This window comes from Acanthisitta chloris, unplaced genomic scaffold (assembly GCF_000695815.1).
Source record: "Acanthisitta chloris isolate BGI_N310 unplaced genomic scaffold, ASM69581v1 scaffold2847, whole genome shotgun sequence".
Classification (NCBI taxonomy): Eukaryota; Metazoa; Chordata; class Aves; order Passeriformes; family Acanthisittidae; genus Acanthisitta; species Acanthisitta chloris.
Window position 1 is genome coordinate 237 of NW_008683030.1, and position 19,740 is coordinate 19,976.

The window sequence follows — 19,740 nt, forward strand, 5'->3', positions numbered from 1 at the left end:
AACATTCACTATGACAACCTTCTGTGAGAAATAAACTTGATAATATATATTGTGTTTTACCTGTTGATTTTACTGTGTTCAGTCTTCATGTCATTTTTATTCCAGGTTTCTTAAAAGTTAATGCCAAATGATGATACTCACTTGACTAGAAAGAGTTGACTGATTAAACACAAATTGTTTGTGATGAGAAAAGTTATGTGAATGAGAGAGAGAAAACTAGATCTAGATTTACAGTTCGACTTGGCAAGTCACTGTACACTGTTTTCTCTTTACAGATTTCTCTTGGTGCTGATTTGTTTAATATTCAGTGTACTATCTACTATAGAGCATTATTCTGAATTTGCCATTGGAACCCTTTTCTGGATGGTAAGTGAACTTTGTTGGGGAAAGACTAATCAATTTGACTAAATTTAAATTGATTTGGGTGGGCAAGAGCTGTTAAAAATCCTCCTGCAAAACATTCTGCCAGGACATTTAAAAGAGTACCTGCTTTCATTAAAGAAAGGTCACAGCTTCATGGGGATGATTATTTTCTGGATCTGTAAACTATAAGGGTACTTGTTAGATGAGCAGTTTTTATTTACTTGCTGTGTAAGTGTGGCTCTTACAGTGCACAGCTAATGTTCATCAATCTAACACAGGGTGGAACAGGATATTCTACAGGAATGGATTTTTAAACTGTTGATTTTCTTAGTCTTATGGTAAAAAATTGGCTAAGAACCATGATTTCAGAAATATCAGATTCTTGGGTGTAAGTGATTTCTGTGAGACTGATTTGCTGGTGTATGGAACAGGAAGGAAGAGCTTCCATCACACTTCTGGGCACCTATTCTTGTTAGTAGGATCTTGAGTAGTTATTTAAACAAAAGGTGTTGTGATAAAAAACTCTCCACATTTGGAGGTGTACAGCTTCTTGTTTTCACAGGAGCAAATTTGTTTATCGCTGGACTGGGTGGCTATTTACAGATGAAAGATGACTGAAGTGTGTTACAAGCCCTGAGCTATTCTGTCTCTTAAAAATATGAAATCACATCCAGCAACTATCTAGAAACTGTTGCAACATACATACAATATTTCTAAGTGTTAATTTGAAGTAGGTGGGAAATAAAAGTACAAATAACTTGCATGAGGATTTTAGGCAGTGTTCCTCTTCGGTCCCCCCCTGCCCTTCTTCACCTTTAGAAAGTTAAAAATGAGATGAAATATCCTTGATAAAAATGGAGTCAATCACATTTAAACAGCTGCTCACAATATCTGTATTTTAGCCATTCAAATCCTGTGATTTTAAGTGTGTGATAATCTCAATATTCTTATTGTAGTTTCATTTTGCTTTCCATCTGGTTTGAAAATAAAAATTAGTTCCTTTTTTGTTTCCTTATGGCTTAGACAACATCAGCATATGCAGCTTTTGTGTGCAGTTGACTGAGCCATCATTAGGATCCCTGAGTTATTTTGAGATTTTCATTAATGTTAATCCTGTAACGAATATTCCTTGGCCTTTAAGCCACGTTCAGTGTCAAACAGAGTGCAGTGTGCTGTCAATCATATATGATCTTCCCATGCTCACTGAAAGATGTAGTGATAACAGGTCAGCATCACCCCCACCCAAAACAGTAATCCCAGCAAGGATTCAATGCTTGGCTGGTTGGTTTTGTGTGGATGGAATGTGCATGTGAGACACACATTGTTTGACAAAAAAATGACTGGATGAAGACAGATGTGTGGCTCACATAGTGACCACATAGCATTGCTAGCTATTTTTAAGTGATGTTATCATCTAACAAATGAATCATGCATAGGCAGTGGCAGTGCTGGAACAATTTCTTGGCCACTTTGTGTTATAACCTAACCCTGAAGGATACCTCTCTGGTGTTTATTCTTCTCCTGCAGTTTCCTTCCTAGAAATGGCCAGCACAGAGATTAGCTGCTCTGCTGACTGCTGTAGATTTACTTGCCTAGAAAGCATTTGTCTCAAAACTTAAAGAGTTTGGTCTGAAATAAATTCAATTAGAACACTTGAAAGATTGCTTTTATAGCTAATTAATTAGTCATTTTTTCATAGAGTTGTGAGGTTTTTTGTTGCTAGGAGCTAAATGGTTAGATTCCTTCTTGGAGCATTTCTCCTCACCTTTACCTGAAGGAATTTCAAACTGCATTTCCCATTTTATCCAAGACAGTGCTCACCCCACAGAAGCCTGGAGATTATTGCTCTCTTAACTCTGTAGAGGCTCATTATTCTGATCTACTTCATACCATAGTTGACTGTGAACAATAATGTACATGTTATTTCACAAAGCTTAAATGTCCAGCTGTTTTTTTGTTCAGATTGCTACATGTAGTGTGATATGAAAAAGAATCTCTAGTTTCCCCAGCTTTGCTTGGGCCTGGATCTGTACTCTTGGAAGCTTTTTCACTTGACTATCCACCAGTATTTAGGATCTGCTGCATGAGAAGGTTCTAGTACAGTGTCTGAGGAAACCAGCACAATGGAACAAGGCACAGTTGTGAATAAAATGTTTGCAGCACTTAATGCTACAATCCAGCTCTGTTTTATTCCCAGTTACCCACTCAATACCTGGGTCCAAAATTTCCTCCTGAAACACTCAGATTGCTTACATCTATCTCACTGTGTTGCTCTTTGAGTAGATGCTACCTGAATTTAAGTCCTCTATAAGAACCAGGGTATGATCTAGAAAATTTCTTGAGTTGTTGCCTCTTGATGCCTCTTGTCTGATGTCCCTTATGCACTTCTACCAGTATCTCATGCCCTAAAGATTGGAGCAGGCACTCTCTAAGGAATCTTCAGTTTTGATCACCAGAACAAATTGACAAAACTGAGCAGCAGAATGGCTCAAAAGAGCAGTGAGAGGGTTGATCATGAACAGTTTTGTAGCTGGGACTACTGAAAAGAGAGAACTTTTTGTAACGTAACCCAAAACCAAGTTTCTGAAATAGTCTGGCCCAGAGTGGTGTTTATGAACTTGAGATACAGTCTCACATCATGCCATGCCTGAGTGCCAGAAGGTGGTTAACCAGGGATTATGGTATGTTCTGAGAGTAACAATTTGAGGGGAGCAGAGGAAATATGAAATTCATGCTTTTTTGTGGACTGCATGGTAAAGCCTTTTCCCAACAGACATTGATGAACATCAGAATTTTGGAACTGTTTAAAATTCCTCTTTAAAAAAAGGATTGATACTTTTGGTAAAAACAGGGAAGAAAAAACATACTAACTAGCAGTCTTTTTTTCCTCCTTCTTAATTAGTCTCTATACACTTTTGGCACTCAGAGAGATATCTGACAGAATTCACTTGCCTTTTTAATAGCTTCTTCCCTATTTGACAGAGTTCACTTGCCTTTTTAATAGCTTCTTCCAAACAGAAGTCAAGAACAGTGTGAGATTTCCTACATCCAACACTTAATCTTGAGCCACTACTGTTGCACAGCTCTCTTTTTGGGCCAGGTCCTTACCTGTTGCTTGTGATTCTTTTTTAAAATAAAATTCTACCAAAATGTATGTTCTGAGAAATTAAGAGAACAGGCATAGTGTTTATTTACAAACCCTGCCTGCTTGAAAGAATTTCATCCTTCAGTTCTTCATTGATATATTTACAGATGGTTTGGTAATAAAAAATTGAAAGAAGAAAAAGTTAGTCTTTAAATACTAGAGGTATTTTTATCTACTTGTTCTTAAAATGAATACATACACTTTTAGCATTATCTTGGATTCCTATCATAGGTCAACTCTGTTTCCAATGACTGTCTTTCCCAGAGTTCTAACCATTTTACTTCTTATTTTCACTTGTTGAAATTTTCCCTGTGAGTTCAACAGATCAATCAAAACAATGCTGATTGCTTATGATGCCTTTCACTGCAAAAATTCTGCTTGCTTAACTGTTCTTTTTGACTTTTAGCATTTGTAACTTCTATGGAAGTCTTCCTTTTACACTCCTTGTGCTGAAAATGATTCTCTAAAATCTTATTTGCCATAGTGTCATGCTTCTTCAGCCACTTTTTTCTCTGGGAGGTCATCAAACTTGCTTGGGCATGTCTGCTTCCTGAGGTATAAACTTTTCTTTCTGCTATACAGTAGCTTTACATATTTTTGTAGTTAGTGTTATTGGGTGGCTGTTCAAAGCAAAGAATGTCTTCAGCTGTTTTCAAAGAGTTGCTGATGTATTAGCACAGAGTTTTTGAATGACCATAGGCAAACCTTGAAGTTCATAGAATCACAGAATGGTTTGAGTTGGAAGGGACCTTAAAGATCATCTAGTTCCAAATTCCCTTCCATGGACAGGGTCCCCTTCCACTAGACCAGGTTGCTCAGAGCTCCATCCACCCTGGCCTTGAACACTTCCAGGGATGGAGCAGCCACAGCAGCTCTGGGCACTCTGTTTCAGGGCCTCATCACCCTCACAGCAAAGAATTTCTTCCTGACATCTAATCTAAACCTGTTTTCAGTTTGAATCCATTCCTCCTTGTCTCATCACTACAGTTCCTGGTGAAGGATCCCTCTCCAGATTCATTACAGACACCTTCCAGTACTGGAAGGCTGCTGTGAGGTCTTCTTTCCTCCAGGCTGAGCAGCCCCAACTCTCCCAGCCTGTCTGCATAGCAGAGGTGCTCCAGCCTGTGGAGCATCTTTATATCCCTCTCCTGGACTTGCTCCAACAGGTCTTGTTCCTTCTTATGTTTGGGACCCCAGAGCTGGATGCAGGACTCCAGGTGGGAGGTTTCATGAAAGTGGAGTAGAGAGAATCACCTCCTCCACAGTAGCTATGTGACTGAGATTAAAATAAATTAAAAAAAAAGTGTTAGGAGCATTTTCACTAAAAGTTTACATAGAAAATATTGGGTTTAGTTTCAAAAGTCATGCCAGAAAAGGGATACTATGTTTTCAGCAAATTGTACGTATGCTTATGTTCATAGATTTTTTTTCATTCTTTCTTCTTTGTGTCATGTATGCTTATGTTTATATATTTTTTTCATTCTTTCTTCTTTGTGTCACTTTTAGGGAACATTTTATTCTTCCATTTTGTCTCTTTTTTTTGCATTCCCTAATATATATGGTTATAATTTTATCTGATTCTATGATGATTCTATGGAAAAATCTCTTTAAAACTTGCCAAAGCCTATAGTTGTGCCTGTACAAGCAGGAGGCTGTAAGATTTCCTTGATGATCTAATAGTTTGTGTGTCAGTTTTTGATTTGTAAAATGGCATCAAGATTTTCAAGGATATGGCGTTAAAAATAATCTATAAAGTAAGTCAGGTGTATTTTCTCCTTTGAGGATTGATCTGATTGTTTTCGTGGTTAGAGGTCATATGTGTTTCTGCCAGGAGAGGTCAGCATGGTAGTTTGCAAAAGACAGATAGTTATTTATATCATAAAAGAACTTGCAAAAAGAGGGTTATTAGTTTGTGGGGCTGATTTCTCTAACCATGATCTCCTAAAAAACAAGGACAAAATATTACTTTTATCATACACAGGATTTTTACACACTGTGAGTAGCAGAGCACAATAAATAATATGTATAGTAACATTTAGGTTATAGGTGAAAGGGAAAATGTTTCTCTCTTTTAAGAACTTGATGTTAATTGCTTTTTAAATTTAAGAATACCAAGAGTGCCCTGGACTTTGATAAAATGGATTGATTTTGCTATAAATCATATTGATTTAACTTCATTCATTTAATTTCTGGTTGTGTGCCATGATGTATGTAATGTTGTTGTAGGGTTGGACTCGATGATCTTTGAGGTCTTTTCCAACCTGGTTGATTCTATGACTCTATGATTCTATGATCATTGCAGCTGGAATGAAGGAGGGATAGGAAATACTGTTTATCTCAACATGCTTTCCAATTCAGAGCAAATAATCCAAATGTGAAATCAGTGCACCATTTGTAGGTGAAGTGATAATGGTAAACTGTAGGAATTGATTTACTGGATTGGACCAAATGCTTAGTTATTTCAGTGATAGTGGCCTGTTTTCAATGAAAAAAAAATAACAAAAAAAGGAAGGTGGAAAGGTTTATTCAGGATTTTTTCAATTCCATTCCTCAAAATTTTGATATCCTCCCAAATCAGAGGGTTAAGAAACATGGATATGATAACTTACAATTCTGAAGTGCATATTCACATTGGATAGATGCCACCCCAGGAGCAGAGCTAAACTCTTGCCCTCCTACCAGAGGTGATCCCTTCAGGGCCATGCTGTTGGGGAGCTGGAAGGCTCCTATGTGTTCTGTAGAGAAATTAAGAACTTCAGTCACTAATTTACCTAATCTTATTGATTCACTATTTGATTCTGTTTGCCTTAGTGGTATCTTTTTGCATTAAGCAATTGAGGAAAAAAAGTCCTGCTCAAAACCAGTTGATGCTGTAGTTCATTTTCTATGTAGAAAAATTGTTGCCTGCTTAAATAGAATGAAAAACTAAATTATCCTCTCTGAGTCACTCAGCTCACCTTAATGGTGGTTGTTGAAGGTACTGTGACTAGAGCACCATGTGCTTCCCTCATTACTGTACAGCTCCATTCCATACAGGAAACAGCAAATGTTGATAAACCGAAAGATAAGGACACTCCTGGTATGAAGTCAACAAATTCAACATATTTATCAGGTGTGCATGGCAACATTTTTAAAAGAAATGTAAAAGAAATCAACTTGTATCCAAGCAACTTCTAAAAATTCGGTGCATTGGGTTCATCTAAAAGATAGAAATCTAAGCTAATGATACTACAGGATGCTCAGCAGCATTTGGCATTTTTTCTTGCCTATATTGGATGTAGTATTTTCACATAAGGTGTCTGTCATCTTTGCAAGAGCAAACATGGTGGTAGGAAATAAATATTTTCAGTACCCGTAGGTTTTCATAGCCTTTGAGTAGCTATTAAGCTAAACAGGTCTCTAAACTTGACATTTTCAAATCTAAGGACTGGAAAACCTTGAAGACAGGTTATCAGATTAAATTTTGGACATAAATACACGTGTGCAAACATTTGGAATATTAAAGCTTTATGCCTGTTTCTGAGGCTTCATTGTTTGGAGCTGCCATTCCTTGATTGAATCTTCGTGAGCACATACTATTCATTTAGCCATCCCACTTCCTCCTTTCACCCCAGCACCTAAATATTCCAATAAAAAAAGTGAAGAGAGCCTTGTGTGTGCTCTCCACCCAAAACACAGCTGCAGCTGAGAAAATACTTGTCTTTTTCATGTGTGCACTTTAATCACTCCAGCCGAACTCCTTCCCTGCTCCTGCCTCTCCAGTGCAGTTATCCATAACCATAGTGGAACATATTGTAAATTCCAGGCTATATATTTCATTTACACACACACCTGTATAAAAATGTTGATTTTCTGTGTTAATGTGAGCATTTTTTAACCAGGTCATCAATGACATTCTTGGCTAAAAGTTGACAGCTTTTCCACAAGAGTTCCTTATTCGCCTGAATTAGATATGGATGGAAGTAATTTGCATTCATATTTCCCTGTAAGCTTATTTTTTCGTATTTTTCATCAAATTTATAAAATGGAGTTATATTAAAAATAGGTTGTGTATTATGTTTTCGATGGTCTCTCCTGCCATGGCTGGAGAGGACTAGAGGGAATGGTCATGAGTTGAGACAGGGGAGAGTCAGATTAGATGTTAGGAGAAATATTTCCTGGTTAGAGTGGTCAAGCACTGGGATATTGCCCAGGGAGATGGTGGAGTCACCATCCTGGAAGTGTTTAAGAGGTGTCTGGATCTGATGCTGGAGGATATGGTTTAGGGTTTAGGGGTTACAGCAGTAGCAGGTTAACAGTTGGCCTTGATGATCTTAGAGGTCTCCTCCAACATTCTGTGATTATTTTATGATTAATTTTTGGGGGGAAGGGAAGACTTATGCAGTGGCTAGACTTAAGAAGAAGGAAAACAATACAGAGATGAAATGAATTTAAAGGCTTCCACCTGACTAGGCAAAGAATATTATAGGTGTGTGCTCTGGGTCTTTTTCCCAGACAACAGGGAGAAGCACAGAATAATGGAATGTTGCTACTGACTTTAGCAGAGATGTCTAATAGTACAAGGCCAGTTTAAAATCTGTAAATATAATCTGTCAGTTCTTTACAGTGGGTAGGCAGCTAAATGCTTTTGTTAGTGTTACTGTGTCAATTTAAATTGCCAAGAGAATCCTTTGCCATGAACAAAGCAGGAAGAGTCTAACACGTGTGTGTGAAGAATTGGGTCTGTATTGTCGTTTCCTTACTCTGTGCTCCAGTTCTTGGAAGATAATTTGAGTTGCAGTACTGCCTAAAGACATCTCCACTGCTGCAATGTGCCTCTGGAGCAGGTTGAGTGTCCCAGATGGAGAAGGAAGCTCTGTGGTTTTCCACACCTGTCTCATGATCCTTCCATTGGTCATGGCAAATGTCCTGACAGTTCATGGCAGCTGTTCTGGTCAAAGGATGTGCAGCTTTGCTTACCCATTCTTTCCTCAGCTCAGAGGAATTCAGTCCAGGGTCGCTGAGAAAAATGGAAGGCTGACATTCAAAGCTGGTTACTAGGATAACATAGCCAAGGGGATTTATTAGCTCTATTTTGATCAAGTCTGACGTGGCTCTTATTTTTATGAGGTAATGGTGTGTTCCTACTTGTTATTTTTGGTTTCAGTTTCATTAAACAAGTACATCCCTGGCTTTCTCTTGATGCCAAATGGCTTTCCAGGTCTATGAAATCTGCTGAGAATCCTTCATCATGTATTTCTTCCTTAACCACTTCAAGGAGAAGGGGGAAAATACTGCTGGGAACCTAAATCAAAAAGTTTTGTGGGAACCTTGTGAGTACCATCCCATTTGGAAAGCAAGGGTTCTGGAAAATTTCAGAAAGCTGGAAAAAGGTCTCAAAGTGACATACAGATGGATGTAAACTTAATTTGCAGATTATTTGTGCATAGTTTTGACTGGTTCATATTTTGTCCACATGTCCTCACCATCATTTGTTGCCATTCCAGTGAGAATAAATACTTTTTTCTGACTTTCCAGAAAATTGCTGGGTTGTTTTGGTTTTTTTTTTTTTCTTTACCAGAAGGTAAATGTAAGGCAATAAATTTAAGGTTCTGAAAAGTGTTTATGTGTAGAGGAGGAAAAGGAGGCAGGTTAGGGCTTTTTTTAAAGGTGAATTTAGTGAGGTGAAGCTTGAACAGCCTTGACAGCTCTGGAAATGGATGTCTCCTAGCTTACATTAGGAGTATCAATGACAAGAGTGTAAGTTTCATAATCTTCCTTTTTTTTAATTTTTATTTTTTTGAAGGACCACCTATAGAGCTCTACTGTTTGTCCAGTTTCCATGCTTTTTTGGTCTTTGGCCTGTGTCTGAGGCTGCCAACAAATGTGTTAATTGCTGTGGTTTTGGTAATGTGGACACCTGTCCAGGACTAAATGAACTGAGAGCAGTAATTAGTTTCAAACTTGTTGAAGATGTAAGTTCCTCCTTTTCCTCCTTCCTGCCAACAATTTATTCTTCCTTTCCATAGACTAATTGATTTCAGCAGGGTTTCCTGGACATAACCAAGATCAGTTCTTGTTGGTAGATAAAATAAAATCATAGGTTCTGGCATTTGTCTCGAGAATAAAACACAATTTGGTCAGATACAGTTTTTATTTCAGATTTTAAAAGTACCTTCAGAGGATCATAAAGGAATAAACCAAGTCTAAGAGGTTTTTTTTGCCTCAGCATTTACCTGCTTGTCTCCTTTTTAGAGAATTTTTAACTGAACTGACCCAGTGGTTCTAATATACAGGTCTGTAAAAATGATTGATCCACTGCCATAAACAGTGTTCTGCTTCCCTTGGTGGAAATAAGAAATTCCTAAGAGGAGACTTGAAAATAAATGCTATTGAGTGATGATATCAGGAACCTGCTAAAAGCTTAGACCATTTAACAAGTGAAAGTATTTTGCAAGATTCCAGAAATGCAGGAATTGTTTTCCTTTGCTGATTGTTCTTGGGTTTTGCTTTGACTATTCTGCTTGAATAAGTATTTGCATTTGGATTTCAGACAGAACAAAACTTAAAAGAATTATTTGTAGAAGCTCTAGATAATATATTCATTAAAAAAATCAAACTTTGGGAGTTAATTTGTTGTGTATATTCCTGTGCTTCTGCCTTGAAACTGTACTGTGATAAAAAATCAAACTTGGGGAGTTAATTTGTCGTGTATTTTCCCGTGCTTCTGCCTTGAAACTGTACTGTGAACTTTCTTAGTTTTCTACTGATCTTTGGTTTAGTCAGGCTAAAAGTGCCATGAGAACAGAGGAACAATATGCATGTTTTCTTGTTTCTCATTCTGAGCAAAATAAGGAGGCAGAAGTGAATACAGAAATGTTATAACCTAACTTCGTTAAAAATCAAAATTGACATGAAGTTTTGCTTATCAGTGTAAAGTTTTTCTTACCTGTTTTTCAGCTCTGAGATATTTTGATCTCTCTTCAACCACTCAGAATGTCAGTTTTAAAGACATTTTGGTATTGTTATTCAGTGAAAGTTGTGATTTAAATGTGTTCAATCTTTGGGTGCTTTAGAATTCCCCAAGTGCAGGTTGCAAGCACATTTAAGTTAAAATACAAATATTTTCCAAAGCTGTAAATTATGTAGTAGGTGTTTGGTGACTCTGAGTTACTGGATACAGTTTAGGTTGGAACAAAGCCTAGAAGCTGTATTATGGTTATGCTAGCATATTGCAACAGCAGAGAAAAGCAAGGAAGGAAGGAACAAAGATCTCAACAAATTTGTTCACATTGTGATCTTTACTGATCTGTTTTTTATTAGAAATATTTCAAAGTATCTGTGGTTATGCATGAATGCTTTACAATGTAGTATTCTGGAGGGAAGAAGTATTAAAATACAGAGAATTCATTTATTTTAGATGCTGTAATATACATCTCACCTCAGTTGTTGAGCACCAGCAAGATCCACAGCAGAGCACTCCAGTTGGGGTTCCAAACTGGGGGAACCTCAGGTGCTCAGGAGCTGTGAGATCTCTTGGGAGCTCATGGCTTGCACAACAGAGGCTGATGGGACCCAGCCAGGTCCGAGCCCCATCCCCCAGAAAAGAAAACCCTAGGAGTTTGCTGGGCAAACAGGGCATGGCATGACCGAGCCCCATCCCCCAGAAAAGAAACCCCTAGGGGTTTGCTGGGCAAACAGGGCATGGCATGGCAGTTTGCATGCAGCAGAGGTGCTGTAGCTCTGCTGGCACAACCAGAAAGCAATGGTAACCAAATGGCATAAGGTTGTGTCCTGTCTGAGCTCTGTACCCACCATGACTGGTGCAGCTTCCCAGTCAGAGCTCCAGGGGCAATATGTTACCTCTCAGGGTGTGCCCAATATGCAGACTTGTGCTGGTTTGAGCTGAAGTAGAGTTAACTCTCTTCACAGAGGCTAGGATGGGGCTATGTTTGGGCTTTGTGCTGAACACAGGGTTGATAATGCAGAGATGTTTTTGTTATTGCTGAGCAGAGCTCACACAGAGCCAAGGCCTTTGCTGCTTTCCATACTGCCACACTGGCAAGGGAGCTGGGGGTGCATGGGAGACTGGGAGGAGACACAGCTGGGACAGGTGACCCAAACTGACCAAAGGGATATTCCATACCATAGGACATCATGCTCAGTATATAAGGTGGGAGGAAGAAGGAGGAAGGGGAACATCTGGAGTGATGGTGTTTGTCTTTCCAAGGAACCGTTACACGTGATGGTCCCTGCTCTCCTGGAGATGCTAAACACCTCCTGTCTTTGGGAAGCAGTGAATTAATTCCTTGTTTTGCTTTGCTTGTGTGTGCAGCTTTTGCTTCCTCTATTAAACTGTCTTTATCTCAACCCATGAGTTTTTGTAGCTTTTACCCTTCTAATTCGCTCCCCCATCCCGTTGGTGGGGGAGTGAGTGAGAGGCTGCATTGTGGTTCTTGGCTGCTGATGGGGTTAAACCACGACAAGACTGCACCCACTTCTTAGGGATGTCTGCTGCCTCCCTGGGGCCAGGGGTAAAGATGTGAAGAGAAAGCTTCCCACCCTGGTGCAGCCCTCAAATTATTTACCATTACTGATAGTTCAGGTAAACAATGATGAAGTTGCTCCAAGAAGTCCAAGGGCAATCAAGACTGTTTACGACCTTAGAATGAGTAGTTAAGGGATCAGGTGCACAAGTAAACTCCTTTCAGTTGCAGGGTATGATGAGGGAGGAAACAGAAAGGCCCAGCAGATCAGGCTTTGAGCATGGTGTCACGAGCAAGATTTTGTTTTTTTTGACTCAGGAATCAAATGCACATTACCGAATAACAATACTAAAGAATACTAAATTAGGAAGGGCTGTGGACTCCCTTGAGGGTACAGTGGCCTTACAGAGGATCTGGATAGACTAGAGAGCTGGGCAATCACCAAATCTATGAGATTTTACAAGAACAAGAGCTTTATTCCCCAGCTGGGACAAAGCCATTCTGGTTTTACATACAAACTGGGGGCCAGGAGGGTGGAGAGCAGCCCTGCAGAAAGAGATCTGAGGGTTTCAGTTGATGTCAAGTTGAGTATGAGTCAGCAGCCAAAAGGATCAGCTGTTTCCTGGGGTGCACAGCATAGCAAGCTGATCGAGGGAGGTGATTGTCCCACCCTGCACTGCTGTGATGCAACTCCACTTTGAGTACTGTGTGCAGTTTTGGGTGCCTCAATATAAGAAGGACATCCAGAGAAGGACAACCAAGATGGTGAAAGATCTCGAGGACAAGACTTAAGAGGAAGTGGCTGAGGTGACTTGGTTTGTTCAGCTTGGAGAAGAGAAGGCTGAGGGGTGACCTCAGTGTAGTCTGCAGCAGAGGGGAAGCCACTGATACCCTCTCTCTGGTGACCAGTGACAGGACATGAGGAAAGGGACTGAAGATGCATCAGGGGAAATTCAGATTGGACATTAGGAAGTGGTTCTTCAGTGAGAGGCTGGTTGGTCACTGGAATGTGTTCCCCAAAGAGCACCATGAGTGAGAGTGTTCAAGGCACATCTGGATGACACTTCTAGTCATCTGGTTTAGTTTTAGGTAATCCTGCAAGGAGCATGGAGTCAGACTTGATCATCTGTATGGGTCCTGTCCAACTTGACATATGCTATTTTGACACATGCTATTCTGAATATATGACAGTTGACATTACACTTTCTCATTTTATGTTCATAAATCCTGTTTCATGATCTAGAAATGTTTCATATACTTGCTAGTTTTAGGTAGGATATGTTTGTAGCCTTCCTCTGCTCCTTATTTTTTAAAAAAATATGTTTTGGAAAGAATAAAAAGAAGAATTATATTGTGTTTTTTCCTCACTGATGGAATGGAGCTCAAACCATCCTTTTTACATTCAGGATTAATATTATATCTCCCTTTTATGTACTGCCTGGCACAGGCACATAAAAAATGAACAGATTAAGCACAATCCTTATTGCTGCATCATTCATCTCAACAAACCTCTTCGTATTCAGCATAGGAATAAATTAGATAATGCAAACTGTAGCCTGACTTTTAATGAAAAAAACCTGATATCTTCTCCTTTTAATTCTGATAGGAAATAGTTCTGGTTGTGTTTTTTGGTGCTGAGTACGTGGTCCGGTTGTGGTCTGCAGGCTGCAGGAGTAAGTATGTTGGCTTCCAGGGAAGAATCCGGTTTGCCAGAAAGCCAATATCAATAATTGGTAAGATTTAAACTCTTTTTTTTTTTTTGTTTTGTTTGTTTCCCTTCATTTTAAAGTAAAGATGTCGACTACCACAGAGACCTTACTCCAGTTCTAGCTATGACTCTCACTCAAGCATTTGTCTGCTTTGTAAGTCTGTGCAATTATTTCTTCTTTTGGATTGCTAGAAATGCAAATTTAAAATATAGCTGTGAGACACAGGCAGAAATCAGCCTTAGGAAGGCAGAATTGTAGAGAAGAAATGACCAAATCTACTTGTGTTATTGGAGAAAACTGAGAAGATTTTAAACACAAAATCCTTCCTTAGGTCTTCCATAGAAAGCAAGCACAAAGGTGAGTGTAAATTGAGAAAAACATGGAATTGTGAGAAGTAGAACTCAGGAAAAATTTCCTTGGGTAGTGCTAAAGTTAAAAGAGTTTTAGGTGGTTTGAGGGACTATTGTGGGTAGCATCTCTGGAGCAGGATTGATTTCAGGAGGAGAGGTGACTAATAGAAACAGTGGAACAGTGAGGGATTAATAAATGGTGATGTTTGGACAAAATTCTAATAGAACATAAAATCAGAGTGTCTGTGATTTTATAGAGTCCGATATATAGAGATGTGAATTTTACATTATTCAAAGATCAACTTCCTGAGTTTTAAATAGAGCAGAGTGAGAGAGGTGAAAAGAGGAGAGAATGAGTTGTTTTTTCCTTAACCATCTGTGACACTATGAAACTTAGTGCACAACCTCAGGAAACAACATATTCTGTTATGTGTCTAGTGACTAATGTGATGAGCTACTGTACTCAGTTTTGGGTTATTGAGGAACAAGTGTTTCATTACATACAAACAAAATCCTCAGCTGCTTCTGGAGCTGATCTAGTTTTTTGATCTAACCATGAGGGCTGTAGGTAAGATTTTTACTCCTAAGCATGTTCTTGGCTTCTCTTTCAATTAAGAATTGCTTTTTAGATGGGTATATTAGAGTTCATGGATGCAGGAGAAAACATGGCAATCTCATTAAACTGTGATTCCAAGTGGTTCTGTGTCCTGGTATTGTGCATCTACCTCAGGAAATATTCATGTTTGTGTAACTCTTGGAGGAGTTACAGTGGGTTTTTTTAGGAAAAGCTAAGAATGACTACAGCTGGCTGAGCATTCAAGGGGTGTCAGTATTTTTTTTTAAAAACCTTTGATATTCCCCTAAGAATACAACACATTTAAGGTTAAGATTTGCTTCCACATATCAAATGCAGAAGAAACAGTGTCTACACTGATAGAAATAGCTAATCTTTGGAAATACCTTTTCTGTGAATAATTGAATCGTACTGACTCATCCTGTAATTTTCAAATCAACATAAATAAAATGCAAACAGTAGAAAAGAGAATTAAAGGATTAGAACAGAATGGAAAAAAATAAAGTATTAATTTTACTTTTGCATGTATACAAAGCTCTTTATTTTAAAATCCAAATTCCACTGAAATTTCTATGAGAGCAGGGAGAATTTTTCTATGTAATTTCTGTGTAATTTAAGTTCTTATGGATGTGGTATTATCTCCAGACTACTAAGAACACACCTTTCCTCTCTATACCTCATGTGTATGTACAGACATGTTTGCAAACAGGTAAATAGCTAGAAACTTCAAGAAGAATATAACATATTGCTGTTTATAAATTACTGGAATTCAATTTTTTAAATTACCAAACTTCCTGACATTTTAGTTTTTAAAACCTACCAGAAATGCTAGTGTAATGCTATTCTAAATACCAATGCTTGTTAGTTGAAACAGTTATTTAAATAAATGCTGACTCTTTCTCCTGTTGTTTTCCATGCCAATGTCTGCTTCAATTTGAGTCTGGTGGAGACCTGGACTGTAAAATAGGACTGTTTGGATCAGTAAACTGGGATTAGTGAGAGAAGCCTAAAGCCTGAAAACTAGGATGAGCACTAGGAACAGAGAAGAAGCAGAGCTAGAACAGGTTGAGGGACTGGGGAGTTGGGGATGAGGAAGATATATCTCTACCATGTAGAACATACTTACAGAAAAGTAGAAAGTACAAATGAAAAATCTATTTTACTCTCACAACCTGATTGAATCTCATTTCCTAAGTGTCAGTCTTTGGATGGATATGTATATGCCTGATAATTCAGGAAGGACATGAGTGCATCATTTGCTTAAGGGCAAAGATCTGCATGATGTGAAGAAAGCCTAACCTAAATTCTGATGTTTACAAATGTATATTCACACACAGACATCAATTCAGGAATAACATAAAACATTCGGAAGGTCAAGCATTCAAAAGTGAAGATTATCCCCAAATGGAAGCTCTTCCTGTTGCCTTATCACTCCCTTTATGAATTTTCATCTTCATAAATGTACAATTATTGTAGTGCAGTCTTTAAACTGGCTGAGTGCTATCCCTTGGGGTGGTATCCAGATTTTACAGCAAAAATCAGACAGATCCTGGAAATTAATCCTAGTTGGAGAGTAAAGGATACTGTTGGTTGTAGCACTTCTGCAATATTTGTTGCAGCAACTACTTGGTTGTGAATGAGGCAGGAGAATATTTAAAAAGGACAGGAAAAAACAAGTTGGCCTTGTTGAAGGAAACTGTTATTGCCTCTCGAGTTGGATTCTGTCCTTCATCTCACTGAGGCATCACACAGAAACTCTGTGGCAGTCAGTTAAATCAGTTTTCACAAGTGTGCCTCCTTTTCTGGATGGCCAAATGAAGACTTTGAAGTCAGGCTACAGAGGTTCTGAGCTCTCACAGCTGCAAGTGAAGTCAGCAGGCACTGTTTTTTTTTGAAGTGCTACATAACATCAAGTGCTCTGAAGGATAAAGTGCTGCCTGTTTAAAACTGGCAAGGAAAAATTACCAAAACTTTTCCTCACATATAATACTGTCCTTTATTTTCTGGTTAGAATTTGAAAGTGAAGCATTTAGATACTCTAAAGAGGTTTACCACAGAAATGCCAGGGAGGAAATTAGAAAAATGTCTTCTCAGAATAATTTTAGATTAAGGTTCAGTAATTAAAAGAAACAGACATGGTGACTGAACTAGGATGAGAGAAAATAAGGGATGCTGGCATTGTGGACATAATCCATCATTTGCATTGTGTAATGCTGGAACTGTGTAAACTGTGGAATTGTGGAAATTTTTTAAAAGAAAAGGAACTCTGGAAACAATTATTTTTTTCATGCAAATAAAGACTGTACCACAAAGTAAATCAACAACTCTGTTGGGTTTTTTTAGCCAAACTTTGTTCTGACAGGTCCCTAAACTTGGGTTTACAGCTTTGGTACAATTTTTAAACCAAGTGTATGTGTATATGGACCATGATACTTGACTTTATGTATTTCATTATCGAGTGAAGAAACCCCTTCCTTTTCCTCTTAAATCAAAAGCCTTGAGCTGAAGTGTAGATTCATTTCTAGGATGTGCATATGCCTTTGCATTCGTTGCTTTTCTGGCAAGCTGCCTGATCCATCATCTTCTCTGAAAGTTCCATTATTAAATTCATCATGGAAGAAACTGTAGTCATTGGGTTCTTGACATAAAACTATTACATTAATTTACTGTTGCATTAACTATTACATTAAAACCAAATGTAAGCTTTATTTTTTTTTACAAGTGCTTTCCTCAGTCTGTATTTCTTGTGTGCTTCAGTGCTGACATCTAAAAATCACTATATTCTTTCTTTCTCCATTTTATTTTCTTTTAAACAGATCTGATTGTGGTGGTAGCCTCAATTATTGTTCTGAGCATAGGATCTAATGGACAAGTGTTTGCCACCTCTGCAATAAGGTATGTTTTGCTGGTGACTGTAGCTCTTCACTACCACAGATGTTATTAGATTTATATCTCATTTGCTAATTTCCAAAGTAGATGTATGTCTAATTTTCCTAAGATAGGAAAAGTTATTATATTGAACACTGGGCAATGGAGGTCTGTGTGTTGTTGTGCTTGGTCACCCATTGGGAAACAAGGTGTATGAAAAATGGTGGGAATGGTATAGCCAAGTGGAAAAAACCTAAAGGTTATGTCCTATATAAAACATCAAACCTTCTGAGACAAAAGTATTACAGAACATCAGTTTGTTTAAGAAGTAATCCAGACAGCACTTGGTACTTTTTAAGTATGAGTAATTACTTTGTTTAAAGAGTAATTATGCTTCAGTGGATTTGTTTGGCACAAGGAACTCGTATCGTAGGTGAACCAGAAACATTTGATGTCTACAGTGTTTGTTCAGCTTGCATCAAGTACTGCAAGCTTGTTTTGGGAGGAAAAGTGGCTTAAGAGAAGAAAAGAATGATAAGCAGAGTAGGTGTACTTCCCACTCCTCCTAACTCAACTTGCAAGACGTGCTGCATGTTCTGTTACAATCCTCTGCTTTCCAATGCAATCCAATCACCTGGAAGTGAGAATGTACAGTACTGCCTAAACTGTCGAGCTGTGCACTCAAGCACGGGATGAAACTACACATATAAAGTATTTTTAGGGTAACTTTTACCATAGAACATTAATCCTTCCATGATGATAAAGACACAGGCAGCATGAATGGGCTTTATTAGCTCATAAAGAAGAAAAGGAGGGTGAATGTGCAAATTCCAAATATTTTGTTGAATTTAACTAGAAGTGTAGGAAGAACTTTAATGAAAAGGCCTGCTGTGTGTTTAGATGTGGATGAACCCAGTTGGCTCAGCACAGTCTTTCCCAGTGTTAAGCTACACAGTGGTAGAATCATAGAATTTTAGGGGTTGGAATGGACCTTACAGATCATCTAGTCCCAACCCCTGCCCTGGGCAGGGACAGCTCTCACCAGAGCAGGTGTGAACACCAGACCTGGCTGTGAACATTGCCAGGGTTGGGGCAGCCATAGCCTCCCTGGGCAACCTGTGCCAGTGTCTCACCACCCTCACAGGAAAATACTTCTTCCTAATATTTAGCCTAAATTTCCCCTCCTTCAATTTGAACCCATTACCCCTTGTCCTATCACTGCAGTTCCTAATAAAGAGTCCCTCTCCAGCTTCTCTGTAGACCCTTCAGATATTGAAAAGTTGGCTGTGAGGTCTCCACACAGCCTTCTCTTCTCCAGGCTGAACAGCCCCAACTCCCTCAGCCTGTGCTCATAGGGGAGATGCTCCAGTCCTCTTAGCAACTTCGTGGCCTCCTCTGGACTTGCTCCAACAGTTCCATGTCCTTCTTGTGTTAAGGGCACCAGAACTGTGTGCAGTATTCCAGGTGGGTCTCACAAGAGCAGGGTTGGGGGGAGAAGCACTTCCCTTGAGCTGCTGCCCACACTCCTTGTGTGCTACAGGCTAATTAAAATTGTTATTCCAATGACATATCAAATAAATAATAAAATATGGTTTGCATGTACTCGGTCACCAATATATGACTTAATAGTCAGGATTACTGTGTGTTTTCCAAAAAAAGAGACAAACCTTTGATCATTGGCCTGTCAGCTGTGAAAGTACAGGATGCCTGCCTTCTGAATAAAGGAAAAATTGGCTATTTCAGAGGACAGTGTGCCTTCCCAGTGTGAGTAACACTGGTGACTGCAGGATGGCACCATGCTGAGTTTCTGACTTTTAGATGCTACCCAGAAAAGTGCAGCTACAGTGGAACGGAAATAAGAAATCTGAATTAAAAAGCAAAATTTACATCCACCACAAAATTTTAAGGGCAGCTAAAAAGAGCCAAAAATACTTTTAGTGAAAATTTATCAGGTAGAGGAATTCAGCATTCATCCTTTACTGCTCTTCACTAGTTTGTTTCACAGATGACGTAGTAAGATGACTATAGGCAAATAAAGGTCATTGTCAAAAGGGTGACTAAATGAAATATATTCATGGAAGGAAATTATGCTGAAGAATCTTATGGATAATTATTTTTCTTTAGTTGAAAATATTTGAAGTTTATGATGCAGGTATTGTCTTAAAACCACATAGGACTGTATCTATTTCCAGTGAGATCATTTCTATAACTCACACAACAAGGATTTCAGTAATACCATGTTTGATTCAGATTCTACTTTTGACAA

At 38.6% G+C, this 19,740-nt stretch overlaps 1 protein-coding gene across 1 annotated transcript in view; it reads left to right on the forward strand.

The window, feature by feature from the left end:
- Window positions 1-275: 275 nt before the first annotated feature.
- The window catches only part of LOC103806070 (potassium voltage-gated channel subfamily KQT member 1), a gene marked incomplete at both ends in the record, with an annotated part of 39,259 nt that continues 19,794 nt past the window's right edge, over window positions 276-19,740 (forward strand). Inside the window, 3 exons of the mRNA XM_009078741.1 lie at window positions 276-366; window positions 13,580-13,706; window positions 17,423-17,501. Coding sequence (XP_009076989.1) covers window positions 276-366; window positions 13,580-13,706; window positions 17,423-17,501 — 297 coding nt within the window. The remainder of the gene's footprint in view (window positions 367-13,579; window positions 13,707-17,422; window positions 17,502-19,740) is intronic.